Here is a 14,978-nt window from a genome sequence, read left to right on the forward strand (position 1 = left end):
ATCTGGTACCAAATCACGAATATCTGTTCATTTTAACTTCTGTTTAACTTTCAAATCCCTTCCCTTTGTAACTGAAGCACCCGTCATCTCTTGCCTGAGCAGGGACATGTTTATCCTGTCCGGGTTTCCTCTCCCCCGACCTTCACTAACACTAGAACACCACACTGATCATCTCCCAGGGCTTTAAATCTTCTGTGGTTCTCATTTCCTGCAGCAGTGGTCTTCAAACATGCTTGATGGTGGCCCTTCCAGACAAAAATGTTGAAGCAAATGCCTGAGATATGTTTATGTACTTGTATGTTATGTGTATATGTATGTACCCACATAATATTATGTATATATATATATGCACGAATATATATGTGCATTACAAAAGGTACACACCCTAAAACAATTTTTAAGATGATGTCAAATATAAAATTCTATTTAACTGCCAGAAAATCTTTTAACTCTTGCTGAAAAATTAATATTTATTAGTTTATGATTATATAACTTTTTAAAATTCCAGGTATGTATCATGCAAAAAGTTTGTCCTGGGGATAGAAATGTCAGCTATGTGAGGTTGTGGTTGTCCTTGTCTGTGCTTTGTGTTTATGAATGGATGTGTGTGTTTTATAGAGAGAGAGAAAGAGAGAGACAATCCGTCTAATATTACAGTTGGCCCTTAAACAACACAGGGGTTAGGGATGCTAACCTCCTGGGCAGTTGAAAATCCATGTGTACATCTTGACTCCCCAAAAACTTAACTACTAATAGTCTCCTGTTGACCAGAAGCCACACAGGTACCATAAACAGTTGATTAACGCATATTTTCTATATGTACTCTATGTTATATTCTTATAATGAAGTAAGCTAGAGAAAAGAACACGTTATTTTAAAAAGCAAAAGGAAAGTAAAAGAATATAATTGGATTATTTGTAACACAAAGGAGAAATGTCAGAGGGGCTGGATACCCCATCTTCCATGATGTAATTAGTATGCATGGCATGCCTGTATCAAAATATCTCAGGTACCCCATAAATACATACACCTACTATGTGCCTACAAAAATTAAAAACTTTAAAAAAGAAACTTTAAAAACCATAAGGAAGAGAAAATATATTTGCTATTCATTAAGAGGAAGTGGATGATTAAAGTTTGCATCCTCACTGTTTTCACGTTAACTAGGCCAAGGAAGAGGAGGAGGATGCGGGGGAGTTGGTCTTGTCTCGGGGCAGCAGAGGCAGAAGATAATCCATGCAGTTCAAACCCATATTGTTCAAAGGGCAACTGTAGCCTCAATCTGGGTTTTTTAGAAATCTCATAAAACCACTTGTCATTTTCTGAGGGCTTGTTGATTACTAGATAATACAACCTGCACGACCATTACACATCTGTGTGTAAACTGCAGTGAGCATGGTACCTAAGCACAAAGAAGCAAGCAGGGAGGGCAGCGCTGGCAGCTGCCCTGGGGCCTGAGCCCCACCCTTGCCTCCTGACAGTGTTTGTACTGAATGGGACACATGGTTGTCCACCGTGCAGATCACAGGAGAGCCACAGAGCTTGTTTCACCCTATTTGAGAGACAGATACAAGTAGAAGTGTATGTAACTTTTTTCTACTCCCCAGGACATTGCCTTGCACATGATACTAAACAGGACCCTTTGTGATTTAATTTGACTTCTGCCTTTTCTCCAATCTCTTCTCCTATCACCTTTTGTTCATAATTTAACAATATTCTCTTTTGCTCTTCCTGGCCCATTATCCCTTTCTACTCACTTTCTGCTATATCTTGAATACCTTCTCCTCCACCATCCCTCACTTCCTGTTCCTGGTGAACTCCTATTTATCTTTAAATACTTTTCAGACCTTGGCCCCAGCCACACTCACCCTAGAGTGAGCCAGGTGCCCCTCTTGTATAACCCCTGCATGCTTTGTGCCTATCTATAGCTACACTTAACATCTTGCATTGTCTACTTCTAAATCTGTCTCCCTCACTTGAGTGACAGCCCCCTGAGAAAAGAAAGTATATCTCATTTATCTTTCTATGCCCAGGGCCTGGAAGAGTTCTGTGTGTTCTAAGATGTCTAGTAAATCAATAAATTTATTAATTACTTGAGATAATGGCTGTGTGCCTGCAGTAGGCAGAAATGTCATCTGTGTAGCTGTAATAATTATAATAATCCCTCCATGGTTATGCTGGTAGAATCATCATCTGTGTCAATTTAGTTCAATTCCAGAGGTATTTATTGAGCTCCTGATCAATGTCTAGCTTGGGGACAGTGCTGTGGAAGCTGCAAAGAAGCAGGGTCTGGGCTTTCGGAGGTCTAATTAGGGAGGAAAGCCCAGCATGTACTCATCTGAGCATTTAGTACGGGTTTCTCGAGCACCTGAATGCTATGCTACGCATAGCAGGCAGTGGGGATGAGCAATGAGCAAAACAGACAAAATCCCTGTAGAGCTTGCATCTTAGCGGGAGACATAAAAATATACTAGGTCAGATGGTGGTAAGTGCTATGAAGAAAAGTGAGTCAAGGTAAAGAAGTTGGAGAGTGACTAGGGATGGAGGGGGTTCTGTTTTAGTAATGAGGGTGATGGTCGGGGTAGGCTTCACTGAGGTGAGGGAGCTTACTATGGGGATGTCTGGCAGAAGAACCTGAGCCAGAGGGATACTGTGAATGCAAAGGCCCCGAGGCAGGGATGTCTTTGACTTGCTCTGGAGCAGCAAGAAGTCCAACATGCCTCAGAGGCTTGCCTGGGAGGGGCAGGGACAGGTGAGGAGACCAGAGCAATGGAGAGGCCCAGCCAAGGGAGGCTTTGGGGTGGTTCCAGGAACTCAATCTTGCACTCAGTCTGAATGTAATGCAGCAGAGGAGGGTTGAGATCTGACCTAGGATTTAGCAAGCAGGGGCAGGGCCAGGGGTGCAGAGGATCTGCAGTGAGGAGGCTCCTGTAAGAAGATATAGAGAGATGATGAGACACCTCTCTTGGGTCAGCGTAGCAGCGGTGAAGGAAGTGACACATGGTATGTTTCTGAATATATTTTGAAGGTAGTGTTGACCAGATTTGCTAAGTGATCAGGTGCAGGACCAGATGCAAGCTGAAAATGCTACAGCATCTGCAGTGTGTGCTGTGTGGGCCCCCCGAGGGCCTGGTGTCTCCTGTGTGCACACTTGTTCCTTCTGTGTAACCCCATTGTAGCCCTACTGTGGCTGTGACTTCCCTTTTTCTACTCAGGCTCAAGGATGGTGAGAAGAGGTGGGAGATGCATCTTTCCCTACCTGCACCAGCTCAAACCTTTTCCATCCTTCTCTTTTGTTCCATAAATTAGTTTGTCTAAGTAGCTTCACAAGTTGAATGTTGTTCTGGTCTCTCACTATTAATATTTAATTTAGAGGTGCTTTGCATAATTTATCTTTAAATCATAATGAATGCATATAATAATAAACAATGATGTGATTAATATGAAATATTTACCTGGGTTTTATCACAGAATATTGGATTTGCTCAGCACTTTATCTTCAGAGCTTAAAAAGGTCTGGGCACTCAAGAAGTTTTCTGTTGAATGAATGGATTGTGATGTATTACAAATGCAAATCTAAATTTTCTCTTAATTAAGGCAATGTATAAAGCTTGTATATGAAGTGATGTCTAATAACCATTCAGAATTGTCTTCAAGTATAGCAAATTTAAAGCCATTTTCCCTTGATCACTAAAAAATACTGAACTCATATCAATTGAGAGATATTTTGCTGATTTGCATTGTTAAAGTGATGCTTTAACAGTTATTGCCTTTTCATTCATTTCTTGATTCTTGAAGAACCATTGTGTAAATGTGAAAAGCATATTGAGTTGAGGGGAAAAGGAGCCATTTAAGCTTAATGATATTGCCATGAGACAAAGTACTATGGTGTTTTCAGCTGTAACATCGTAATCCAATCCAAGTACAACAAAGTTAAAACTAGTTTTAACTAGTTTTTAACAACTAGTTAAAAACTGGTTTTGACAGTCATTTGTAGAATTTTTTAAGCGATCACCTATGTTTTCTTTGAGTTATGTTCTGTGTTTTCTTTGAGTTTAGGTGCTGAGTGTGACACCTAATGATGGCTTTGCTAAAGTCCATTATGGCTTCATCCTGAAGGCACAGAACAAGATTGCTGAGAGCATCCCATATTTAAAGGTAATGCTCACTGCTTCCCCTCTCCTTTCAACTTTCGAGTCCTTAAAGTTATTGAAACACACGTGCTTGTTCCTCATGGATTGATTGCATGCACTGCTGAGTATTTTCATCCTCAGGATGTCCACCCTCAGACCACGACATTCATAGGCAGTGTGGGCCTCCACTGTAACCAACAGTGTCAGATGTCAGAATACCAACCACGTGAGCAGAGACGATTTGGAAAACATTTTATTTAAACATGTATAAAACTGAAGTTGTTATTAGTTTTTAAATAAATGGCAAAGGAGGACAAAATTGGTGATGCTTTCAATATTTTTAAATACAGACAATGGGCTGGGTGCGGTGACTCATGCCTGTAATCCCAGCACTTTGGGTAGCCAAGGTGGGTGAGTCACCTGAGGTCAGGAGTTCGAGACCAGCCTTGCCAACATGGTGAATCCCCGTCTCTACTGAAAATACAAAAATGAGCCTGGTGTGGTGGTGTGCACCTGTAATCTCAGCTACTTGAGTGGCTGAGGCATGAGAATCACTTGAACCCAGGAGACAGAGGCTGCATTCCATCCTGGGCAACAAAGTGAAACTGTGTCTCAAAAAAAAAAGAAAAAATATATATATATATACAGACAATGCATTATATGTTCCTTTTATAAGTTATATATTTACTGTACTCAGAATAGTACTCTTAGCTACCCACACAAAACGAGGTAACAAATACTGGCTGAAAATGTCATTGCTCAAAATATTCAAATTAAAATATGCTTTTTTTCTCATATCTAATTAAATCCTCATCAATTCAGCAGAATCACAGGTGGTCTATCCCAGGGCTGCCCAAAATTTTCTGCTGTGGGCCAGTTGCAGTGGCTCCCACCTGTAAACCCAACATTTTTGGAGGCCAAGGTGGGAGAATCACTTGAGGACAAGAGTTTAAGACCAGCCTAGGCAACATAGTGAGATTCCATCTCTACAGAAAATTCTAAAAATTAGCTGGATGTGGTGGCACATGCCTGTGGTTCCAGATACTCAGGCCCAGGAGGTCGAGGCTGCGTTGAGCTGTGAATGTGTTACAGTCTTCCAGCATGGGTGACAGAGTGAGACCCTGTCTCTAAAAGGAAAAAAATTTTCTACTGTGATGGAAATGTTTTTTATCTGTGTTCTCCACTATGATGGCCACTGGCCACGTGTGGCCATCAAGCACCTGAACTGTGGCCACTGGGATTGAGGAAGTAAATTTTTCATTTTCTTTTATTTTAGCAGTAATGTGTGGCTAGCAGCTACCATATTGGACATAACCGATTAGATAGATGTAGGCTTTTTTTTAAGTAGCGATATATTCCTTTTATGATCTCTTTCTTTCACATGACTTAAATCAGAGATCCCAAATAGTAACCCACTGATTGCAAATAGCTTGCATGTTTTATTTGGCTGGCATAGTTCTATTAAAAACCATTTTAATTGCTTGCCTTATTTGAGAATCTGAGCATGTTTATATAATTATGCAGACTTCTAGTTTCTCTTGAAACGTCATATCTGGCCCACTTCCCTGCACACAGACAAGCAGTGTTCCCCCCTTGGGAAGGGGCTGTCCCTGGACCCCTGTCAGCATTTCACATTTCCTGCCAGGGCCCTGTGGGCATGTGGGTTTCTGTGATTTAAAGTGTCTCATTACATTTCCTTTGACATAGGATGGCTTACTGCTACTCTGCCTGCTTCAGAGATGGGGAAAGCAAGAGCTGGGCTGGTCAGTTATCAAGCAAGGACACTTGAGTGTTGGTCAATTAGAAGCCCTTGCTGTAGCTCCCTTCCTGTCCTGAGTGATGCTTTTCCCATTCTGTCATGCAGCTTGCTCATTTCCAACATTATGTAAATGCAATTTCTTCCTAGTGAAAGATAATAAGCTTCTTGCAAAGAGGCCTCAAGGATGCAGATTTTTATAAAGAAGTCCTTGACATTTAGATATTCTTAACTTTTGTCCTGCTTTTCTAAACTCATTCTATTGCTTTAATATCTTTTCTCTTTGTAGGGAGGGGAATGGAGTTCATCAATCTCAATTTCAGTCCTTGTGTGAGAAATCAGAGAATTAGATAAATGTTTTAGAATAGGGATTTGTTTAATAAAAAACTACTTTTTTAAAGATTCAAATTGGCTTTAGTTCTCCACACGTATGTTTATTGCAGCACTATTCACAATAGCAAAGACTTGGAATCAACCCAAATGTCCATCAGTGACAGATTGGATTAAGAAAATGTGGCACATATACACCATGGAATACTATGCAGCCATCAAAAAGGATGAGTTTGTGTCCTTTGTAGGGACATGGATGCAGCTGGAAACCATCATTCTTAGCAAACTATCACAAGAACAGAAAACCAAACACCGCATGTTCTCACTCATAGGTGGAAACTGAACAATGAGATCACTTGGACTCAGGAAGGGGAACATCACACACCGGGGCCTATCATGGGGAGGGGGGAGGGGGGAGGGGGGAGGGGGGAGGGATTGCATTGGGAGTTATACCTGATGTAAATGACGAGTTGATGGGTGCAGCACACCAACATGGCACAAGTATACATATGTAACAAACCTTCACGTTATGCACATGTACCCTACAACTTAAAGTATAATAATAATAAATAAATTTAAAAAAAAAAGGTAAGGACACATTTGTTTTAAATGGAAATAAATAATACTTGGAGTTGGACTGCCATCACTTCAAACATGAGCAGTTAAACATTTTGGTTTAGGAATAAAATGCCTCTAGATGACATATGGTCAGATTTGGAGAGCAAAATAAATGTAAGAGCTATCCAGCCAGAGAAATTCTTTGAAATACTGAAACATGATTGCTCCCACACAGAAGGTACACAAAGTATCATACTAATTTTGTGGGCCATTCCACTGTGAATTAATGATGAATGCATGGTTAAATGTAGCTTTATGAGGCATTGAAAATGTTGACCAGTAACCTCATTCCCAAATTTTAATACAGAGATGTATTTTTCTGGTTTTTAGATTTTCTTATGATGTGCCATAAGAAAAGCTACGTAAGTCAATTAATGGAATCTGGTATTTAATTATTTTACCCATGCTAACACTGTTCTTTCTACAGGAAGGAATAGAATCCGGAGATCCTGGCACTGATGATGGGAGATTTTATTTCCATCTGGGGGATGCCATGCAGAGGGTTGGGAACAAAGAGGTAATGGGTGTGTGAGTTTCTGATTCTCTCTAACAGAGGATGGAGTTGGGAGAATAGTTATTTCTAGGAAAAGTTAGAATTCAAAAAATATTTTGAGTGTGAACTTTTGAAAGCAGTGATGTAAACTATTTAGTTACTTAAACTGTCTTTGGAACAACCCAACAACTCCAGCTTAACCCTTTAAAGAATTTTTAGGATTTGGCTTTTATAGTTTCTTTCAAGAAATCAGCTGAGTAATCACAAAAGCAATCTCTAAGTTGGTACATGTCTGTGTATGTTTTTGTCTGCATGTATCTGTGTGTGTGTGTCTGTGTGTGTACAGAGAGATAGAAATTGCCTTGGAAAAGTATTTTTTAAATTTTGAAATGAAGAGATGTCACTGAAATAATTTAAATTTTTAGAAATATTTTAACAGTTTGCCTAGATTCATTTTCATTTTATTTTGGAATTTTTAAAATAAGTTCTTTTTAGAATGAGGTCTTTATCAGCTGATTCCTAAGCACACAGATCCTAATGGTTAGTTGTGTAACTTATCCTCTGAAATATTTAATACCAAGTATAAGACGAACATTGTGGTGATAGTAATGATAGGGATTGACACAAAAACTGTAGTAGCTAAACAAGTTCCATGTGTTCTTTGTAATGGTTCTCTTTTTCTGTGTACAGTGTCTACCTCTATAAACATAACATTGTCTCATTAATCATGATGTCATGCACTGTAAATTTCAAAACTCTGTCACAGTCTACCATGATTTACGATTTATGCAGCCCTACTGGATAGCAAAGCCCTCCTTTCCTGTCTTGCTCCATTGCAGGAGTGAGAGCTGGGCTCTCCTTAGAGTCAGTGGATAAAAGGGTAAAGTGAGACACTGAATCTTTGTAACCATTGCATTCCATGTATGTAATAAAGTGACATCTAAGGATAATACAGCTTCAGGTTTCTAAAATTAATAAGAACATGGAATCATCTGGGGAACTGAGGGTTCAGAGAAGTGAAGGGGTTTGTGATAAGCTAATTGTCTGCTAGGAACATGAACCAATTTGGGGGTACTAGAAGTTCAGACAATTGACACTTTTTAATTTATACATTTCTATTTATCTGTACCTTTCCCCCTCTAACCTACCAGTCAACTGAAATAGAATGAGATATTAGAATTAAAGAGAAAGAAGGGAGAAGAAATTGCTGATTAGTAATCATTTTTGCATCCCATTTTTCTTTTAAACGTAATGGCTCAGAACTCCTTTGAATGAGAGGGACAAGAAAGATTTTGCTACAATATCTAACACTGGATAAATGTTCATGTCTGACTACTGTAAATGTAATTGTCACTAATTAATTTATCTTTGAACATTTCAGAGTCCAGGGCAAAGACAGATAAAAGAAGCCTATGATTTATCTCACATCTTAGATGAAAACAGCCCTTACTTCAAGGGCAAAGAGTTCACTACTACACACTTGTTAAGGGCTTGGGATTTGAACATATGGGACTATTCTACCAGCTTAATTATCATGAATATGCAAAGAACAGCACAGTTCTTGAACTTAAAAAGTTCAGAAGGATTTGTTCTTACAGGAGAACAGAAACAAACCTGTAGAAACTCCATGTTAGTATATTCCCAATATTAGGTGTTGAGTCTGGCTTGGCTGTCATGCTCTGAGTTTGCATATCAAGAAGTAAACACCTTTCACTTTTTATGCCTAGAGCACTGCTCCAACTCTGAAAGAGGATGGATCCGCAAAAAGCAAAGCCACAGCCTCTGTGCTGCAGAGACTGACCAGAAAATGGGTTTTGAGGAAAATGTTTCTAACTGGTCCATTTAGTATGGTCAGGAAGAGGGGGGACAAACCATGAGAGTCTTGCAGCAATTCAGATAGCAGTTCTCGGTATTCCCATAACTTCCAAATCCACATTCTAGCTAGATTTAGTCTCTTTCTCCAAGTCCCCATTCTCACGTCTACTGCCTGCTCAGTGTCCCACATGATGGCACACAGACAACTTACTTGTCTTTCTCTAAATCGTTTTTTCCTCCTAGGTTCCTTCTTTCATTCAGTGACATTCCCATCTTCCCAGGATCAAGATTTGAGTGAGCTTGAGCTCCTCCCTCTCCTCCTCACTCCAGTCTAGTCAGGGCCAGCTGTGGAGATCCGGCTTTCTCACGTTTTTGGCATCCCCCTCACCCTCCCTCTTGCTCAGTCAGTGCCAACTCCAGTCTTTGTCACCTGCCTCCTCAGTGATAGCTATAAGAACCTGGATGTTGTTTCTTGCTTTGGTCTCAGTTTCTTTCAAGCCACCTTAAGCTCGGAAAGCCTGCTATGCAAAGTAACATAAAGTTCTGTGTGCACGGGATGGCATTTACAATCCTTAGGCAAGTTGCAGCCAGCTCTTCTCACCGAAAGTGTGTCTGTTAGGCCCCGTTGAACAGGGGGCTCCAGGCAGAACATACCCCGGCTGAGAACACTTAAGACAGCCCATTCCACAGATGTGGCCTGGGCTTTTCTGGGTTCCAGTCATCTGACATACTTTCTCTGTCTCTCTCTGTCTCTCGTGTGTGTGTGTGTGTGTGTGTGTGTGTGCGCGTGCACACATGTGCATAAAAACCATACATAGCAATGATTGGAAGAAAGTAGAGACAACATTGATGTAAAACACATTTAACTTCTTAAATGTGACCCAGGGGCTCTTACTGACCCTGTGTCCCAGGGCCTCCCACTGTCTATTTTAATATTCCTAATTACATATGTAAAATTGCTGATTAGACAGGAAATAGTAGAGAAATTTTCAAAGGATTCTAACTCGATCTTTGATTTTATCACAGTTTTTATTGTAAAGTGGTTTAGATGTTTTTTTCAAAAGCAATCTAGCTGAATTCATTGGGTCCCCTGTGTCACATATGATTAAAGGTGATTTTTAAAGATTTCTGGTATATCACTTTCACAATTTTGTTTCTCCTAAAATTCAAATGACAGGAGAGTGAAAAATTAAAGAGTCCTACTTGATGCAGGATTACTTACTTTGAGTGTCAGAAAAGACATTATAGATAGTTTAAACATGCTATTGTAAATCAAGTAACTTGCCCAGACATCTAGCATGTTGAGTGCTAAAGGACAAGACTTCCAACTCTTGAACTACAGCTATAATGTTTGCTGTTTTTATTTTTCTACAGTAACTTTTTTTCTCACTATTCTAGCAATACACTTAATCCTTAAAATGAATTGTAATGACTCAAAAATGGACTGTCAGATTTTTGAAAAACTAATCTGTTGTCCTTAATATTATTGTTCACTTTTGCCCTGAAAAGCATAGGAAATAAAATCCTAAATTTAAATCAGACAAAAATAACCACAATAGTCAAATTAATTTCAAAGATACATGCTATTTTTTTTAAAAATTACATAACAGTTAGTCATTTTAACTTTCTGGTTTTTAAAGGAATTCTGGCTACAACTTACATGTATTGTAAGGAAAATATTTAAGAATGATTTGTATATGCATTCTTAATTTCAGATATTAATAAAAAAGACAACTAAATAAGAAAATCATTTTTCATAGTGTTTGCTAAATGATATAAATAGGAGGAGAGTAGAATAAGTTGCCAAGAGCCCCAGATGCTAATTCAAAAGATTTAGCCTTTGTAAACCTCAGTTTCAACATTTGTAAAATGGAGATATTTGGGGTTATTGGAAAAAATCGAATGAGATAGCACATTCAAAGAAAGTAGTCAATGTAAAGTGTTACTGAAAATATGAGGTGGTATTGCTATCCCCCTTCATTCTCCTAATGAGGGAAAATTTGAAAATTTAACATTTTTTACATTTAAAGTGTATCTGGTGATTTACAAAGAAGATGTTCAAATTACTATGAAATACTTATTTTTATTTATCAAAAATGCATTTGAATTATCTCTGTAAAAGTAATCATTGGATCAAGTTTGCAATAGTGGAGGGGATAATATTAAGTGCACCATTAGAAAGCCTTCCATTCCAAAGACAATGGAGCGTGCTTGGTGCAGGAACTGGGCAGGGCTCCTTGGAGAGCATATGGTGAGGGCATCATTTGAAGGAGCCATAAAGAGTGTCATACTCCGTAGCCAGCTGTCCCTGAAAAGGCTAGTCTTGGAGGCAAGTAGTATCATGTTGCAGCTAGCCTAAGGCCACATATGTTATCCCTTATGGCAGAAAAAAATATATATTATGAACAAAAATTTCCTCTTTAAAAATCTAAAATGGGCTATCACTATATTTATTGCCCACTCAGAATAATTTTTCCCTTCTGTCTACTTAGTTTAATGGAGGGTTTGCACTCTGATGCCTTGGGGTGACCTTCTTAAATGTGGACGTGGAAAGAATATGTGAAAAGGAGCTGCTCTTTATTTTAGCATTCTGATTCAGTAAATGCAAATATCTTTGAAAATTATTAAAACCATAATCTTTTTCTAAAGGAAACATAAAATAGAAAAGACCCATTGGTATCTTATTTATGCATTCAACAAATAAGTGCTAGACTCCCTGCTGGACACTCTGAGGGAGACCAAAATGTGTAGGGCATGAATCCATTATCCAGAGAGACTGCAGCCTAAGGGGGAAAAGAAGATGTACATGTTTATTATACAAATAGGTCATAATCAGAAACCCAATGAAAAAGCAATATTTTCACCAGATTTCAACAGACTTGGGTACCTAGCAGCAAGCTCTTTATTTAAATGTGTCATAGTAATACCTCATTTTTAATGTCTTCAATTTTAAAATTGTTGAAGGAACAGTTTGGAGCACACTCTTTCTGTTCCTTCAGGCATATAAGTGGTATGAGCTTGGGCACAAGAGAGGACACTTTGCATCTGTCTGGCAACGCTCACTCTACAATGTGAATGGACTGAAAGCACAGCCTTGGTGGACCCCAAAAGAAACGGGCTACACAGAGTTAGTAAAGGTGAGTGTAACTTAGACATCATCCTCACCAGATCTTTGTCTATTTCCTACTCAAAATCAGAAAATGTTTATCATAAAAAGAAATGCCAGGGAAGAGATGGATTTTATTTCTAGTGACACTTGCAAAATATAATGAAAAAAGAATTGTCATCTCATTAAGCGAAAGTTTCATTTAGATGATGAAGAGAATTCGTGCGGAACTTAGCAGTTCTCAAGTTTTTTGGCCTTAGGACCCTCTTAAACTCTTAAAAATTATTGACTACCCCAAGGAATGTGGTTTACATCTACCAATAGAATCATTAGACATGAAAAGTGAAAGAAAATTGTATATATATTTATGAATTATTTAAAAATAATAACCTCATAACATGTCGGTATAAATAACTTTTTAAAAAATAATTATATTTTCAAAACAGAAAATGTAGTGAGAAGATTGGAATTGTTTTGTATTTTTACAAATCTTTTTAGAGTCTGGATTAATAGACAACAGGAGAATCCTCACATGTACTTCGCACATGTACCTATTAGAGCTGTGATGTCCTACCTCATGTAGCTTCTGGAAAACTCTACTGTGTGCCCAGAAAAGAATGAAAAGAGCACATAATATCTTTGTATTATTAAGAAAGTAGTTTTGATCTTGCAGACCCCCTCAAAGGGTCTAGGGAACTCTCAGATTTCCTTGGACCACACTTTGAGACCCACTGGCCCTGTGGCTATGGAGAGAAAACGCAGTTATAAATATTTTTAGAAAATGCTGTGGCAGAAAATGTTGTGGCATTTGGAGAAACTAAGTGATTCTAAATAGCTATAAAAATAACTGGAAGGTTTTATATTAGTAGGTTAAACCTAAACTTCAACACTCTCTACTTGGTGTCTTTGGTAGGGGCTGGTCAGAAGTTTACTTTTGCTTTGGTAAGCCCCTTCCTCTTAGACACAGTCATAAAATGGGACTCATGGTTAATTAACTCATAGTTTCAATCATGTTGTTTTTTACTCAGAATGTAAAAACTTCATGTATCTTACAGGTTAGATGGCCTCAGGGTTTTGACCTCGGACTCTAATTGCTATTTGTACATGGTTTATTCAAGAAAATATATTCTGATGTTCAAACAATCGATTTTACACGTGCAAGAAGCAGGGATGAAGAGCAAGAGTGACAAAATATTGATAATGTTAGAATCTGGGTGATGAATATATGGAGGTTTGCCATACTGTTCTTTCTTCCTTTAGGTATATGTTTAAATTTTTCATACTTTTTTTCTTTAAGTAACATCTAAAATAAACTGTATCTCTAAGACTTACAAGATTTCATTGATTAATTTGGTCTACTTGGGGAAAAGAGGTTTTCATGTACTTAGATTATGTCTTACTTGACTGTGTTTATTCTGTATGTCATTATAAAAGCATACTTTATAATCCTCATAATCCAATTGTAAAGTAGGCTATCATTGGTTAGCCTTTGAATATTTTATAGCTCAGGGAACCATGGTATGGTGACAATTAATACAGGTTGATTTTTTAAAGTTCCATATCCAGATTAGAAATACCACAGGAACAATACCTTCCTTGATAGGTTGGCTACATTTAGCACTGTCGAGGTTTTGTTTTGTTTTGTTTTGTTTTGTTTTTGTTAAATTTCACCCTCCCTCAGATTGGAACCCATTGAACTCTTCTGATTCTGCTTTACTGTCTTTTTTTCATGGTCTCTTTGTGTGTTCATTTCTCTACTGTACCTTTTGGGATCCTTTCAAGTTCAAGACATGGAAATGCAATTCAAACCTGGGTTAAACAGCAAGAAGTGTTATTGATTGACAACAGCTGGAAGCCTAGCAGTGGGACAGACTCCAGGGCAGTATAATCAAGGGAAGATGTTCTTCACTCTGCACTTCCTCCTTGGTCAGCTTTGTATTTGTGCTGGCTGATTGCAGGATGGCTGCCAGCAGCCACTGGAAGAGAGGGGGAAAGAGTGACGTGGCTGAGCTACCACCCCAGCCCTAACTGGCCTTCTGGAAACCTCCTGGCAGGCCCTCTTCTATTGGTAGGAACCATGTCTCATGGGCACTCACAGTTACAAGTGAGTCTGAAACACCAGGTAGCTGGCAACAGGCTGAAGGAGCTGGCTTCCAGGAGGAGAAAGGGTGTACCTCTCTATCATCTAACGAACAGTAATCTTTCCTTTCAGTCTCACTGAGCCAATTTAAGTCAGATTTCCACTCTTGCTGAATTACTGGCAGGGGGCTATGAGATTATTCTCAAACCAACAGATCAACCCCTAGAGCTAGTAAAGTGTTAGTTTCCTCTAAATCAAATAAATGGTTTATCTGGAAGAAGGTGGATGCTCAAAGTCAGGGTTTTGTTAAGAAGAAAGAAGCATGATTGATGGTGTGAAGTCAGTCTACTATGGGCTGACATGGACCGAAACATTGTTCTTTGCTCTCTTTTCTCTTTTTCTTGCCTTTCATTTTCTAAGAAACCTTCTCCACTGGGGCTTAACTGCTGTGAAAATTCTACCAAAGCTGTGTTCCCCAAATGTACTTCTCATTCTTTCTATCCTATGTTCAGCTCTATTAAAACATTAACATTCGGTGTGAACATTAACTCGCCACGTAACCCCTTGGTTAATATCCTTTTCCAGCTTTCCAGTTTTGGTCAGTGTCTTAGTCCATTTAGACTGCTGTAACAAAATGCCATAAACTT

At 38.7% G+C, this 14,978-nt stretch overlaps 1 protein-coding gene across 29 annotated transcripts in view; it reads left to right on the top strand.

Moving 5' to 3' along the window:
* The window catches only part of LOC105482229 (aspartate beta-hydroxylase), a 221,339-nt gene that overhangs the window by 162,230 nt on the left and 44,131 nt on the right, over positions 1-14,978 (top strand). For 28 of the 29 annotated variants that reach the window (XM_071068186.1, XM_071068191.1, XM_071068188.1 and 25 more), the window contains 3 exons: positions 4,060-4,158; positions 7,265-7,354; positions 12,145-12,282. In XM_071068186.1, the coding sequence (XP_070924287.1) occupies positions 4,060-4,158; positions 7,265-7,354; positions 12,145-12,282 (327 nt within the window). Of the gene's footprint in view, positions 1-4,059; positions 4,159-7,264; positions 7,355-12,144; positions 12,283-13,306; positions 13,466-14,978 lie in introns of those variants that run through there. The other variant, XM_071068208.1, reaches the window with a different exon arrangement.

This window comes from Macaca nemestrina, chromosome 8, assembly GCF_043159975.1.
Source record: "Macaca nemestrina isolate mMacNem1 chromosome 8, mMacNem.hap1, whole genome shotgun sequence".
Taxonomy (NCBI): domain Eukaryota; kingdom Metazoa; phylum Chordata; class Mammalia; order Primates; family Cercopithecidae; genus Macaca; species Macaca nemestrina.